Source organism: Myotis davidii, unplaced genomic scaffold (genome assembly GCF_000327345.1).
Source record: "Myotis davidii unplaced genomic scaffold, ASM32734v1 scaffold1509, whole genome shotgun sequence".
NCBI classification, from domain to species: domain Eukaryota; kingdom Metazoa; phylum Chordata; class Mammalia; order Chiroptera; family Vespertilionidae; genus Myotis; species Myotis davidii.
Window position 1 is genome coordinate 633,764 of NW_006299480.1, and position 1,169 is coordinate 634,932.

Here is a 1,169-nt window from a genome sequence, read left to right on the forward strand (position 1 = left end):
CTGCTCAGGCCCAGCACGGCCACGCTCCTGCTCGAGGCCCAGGCGGCCACCGGCTTCCTGGTGGACCCCGTGCGGAACCAGCGGCTGTACGTGCACGAGGCCGTGAAGGCGGGCGTCGTGGGCCCCGAGCTGCACGAGAAGCTGCTGTCGGCCGAGAAGGCCGTGACGGGCTACAAGGACCCGTACTCGGGCAGCACCATCTCCCTCTTCCAGGCCATGAAGAAGGGCCTGGTCCTCCGGGACCACGGCATCCGCCTGCTGGAGGCCCAGATCGCCACGGGCGGCATCATCGACCCCGTGCACAGCCACCGCGTGCCCGTGGAGGTGGCCTACAAGAACGGCTACTTCGACGAGGAGATGAACCGCGTCCTGGCCGACCCCAGCGACGACACCAAGGGCTTCTTCGACCCCAACACGCACGAGAACCTCACCTACATGCAGCTGCTGCAGAAGGCCACTCTTGACCCTGAAACTGGCCTGTTACTTCTCTCTCTATCTTCAGGGTGAATGGACTTTTTGTGGGGGGGGATGTTAATTCTCAAATATATCTTACTCTACTCTTCAAGATTTTAAAATATTCTTTAATTTGGTTTCAGTTAGTTTTTAAAATGTATACATTTTTTATTTTATGGCGAGAGGAGAGCGATAGGGAGATAGAAACACAGATGAGAGAAACATCGGTCGGCTGCCTCCAGCAAGCCCCGTTCTGGGGACGGAGTGGGCAACCCTGGCATCGAACCCAGGACCTCAGGGTTCCTGGGCCGTTGCTCAGCCACGGAGCCAATGGCTGGGCGGCTCAGGGTTTAAATGTATCTGGTAACATTGTTCCCTTCCCATGGCCTCTCGTGGTCCGAGTTTTCCTTTGCATCCAGAGCAGGCCTGTTCCCTGGCCGTGTTCCTCTGATGACCGGTGGCCCCCCTTGTGCTTTTGTTTTTATTTCTGGGAATATTGGCGGGTGGCCATCTTACAGGCTTTGCTGTGCTCGGAACAAAGGACTTTCTGTTCCCGGGACCTCAGCCTGTCACACTGGGTGTCTGCAGTGCTTTGTGTTTTCTGGTTGTTATTAAAGCCTTTTTCCGTTTGAAGTCAGTGTGCCTTTTGTGTGCTAATCCACCCCATCCGTGCCTCCGTGCCTCCCTTTCGCGGCCTCACTCATGACTCTCACTTT

At 56.5% G+C, this 1,169-nt stretch overlaps 1 protein-coding gene across 1 annotated transcript in view; it reads left to right on the plus strand.

Moving 5' to 3' along the window:
* Positions 1-639, plus strand: part of LOC102773402 (epiplakin) — a 2,058-nt gene extending 1,419 nt beyond the window's left edge. The window contains exon 2 of the mRNA XM_015571404.1: positions 1-639. Coding sequence (XP_015426890.1) covers positions 1-507 — 507 coding nt within the window. The 3' untranslated portion in view covers positions 508-639.
* The last annotated feature ends 530 nt before the right edge of the window (positions 640-1,169 follow it).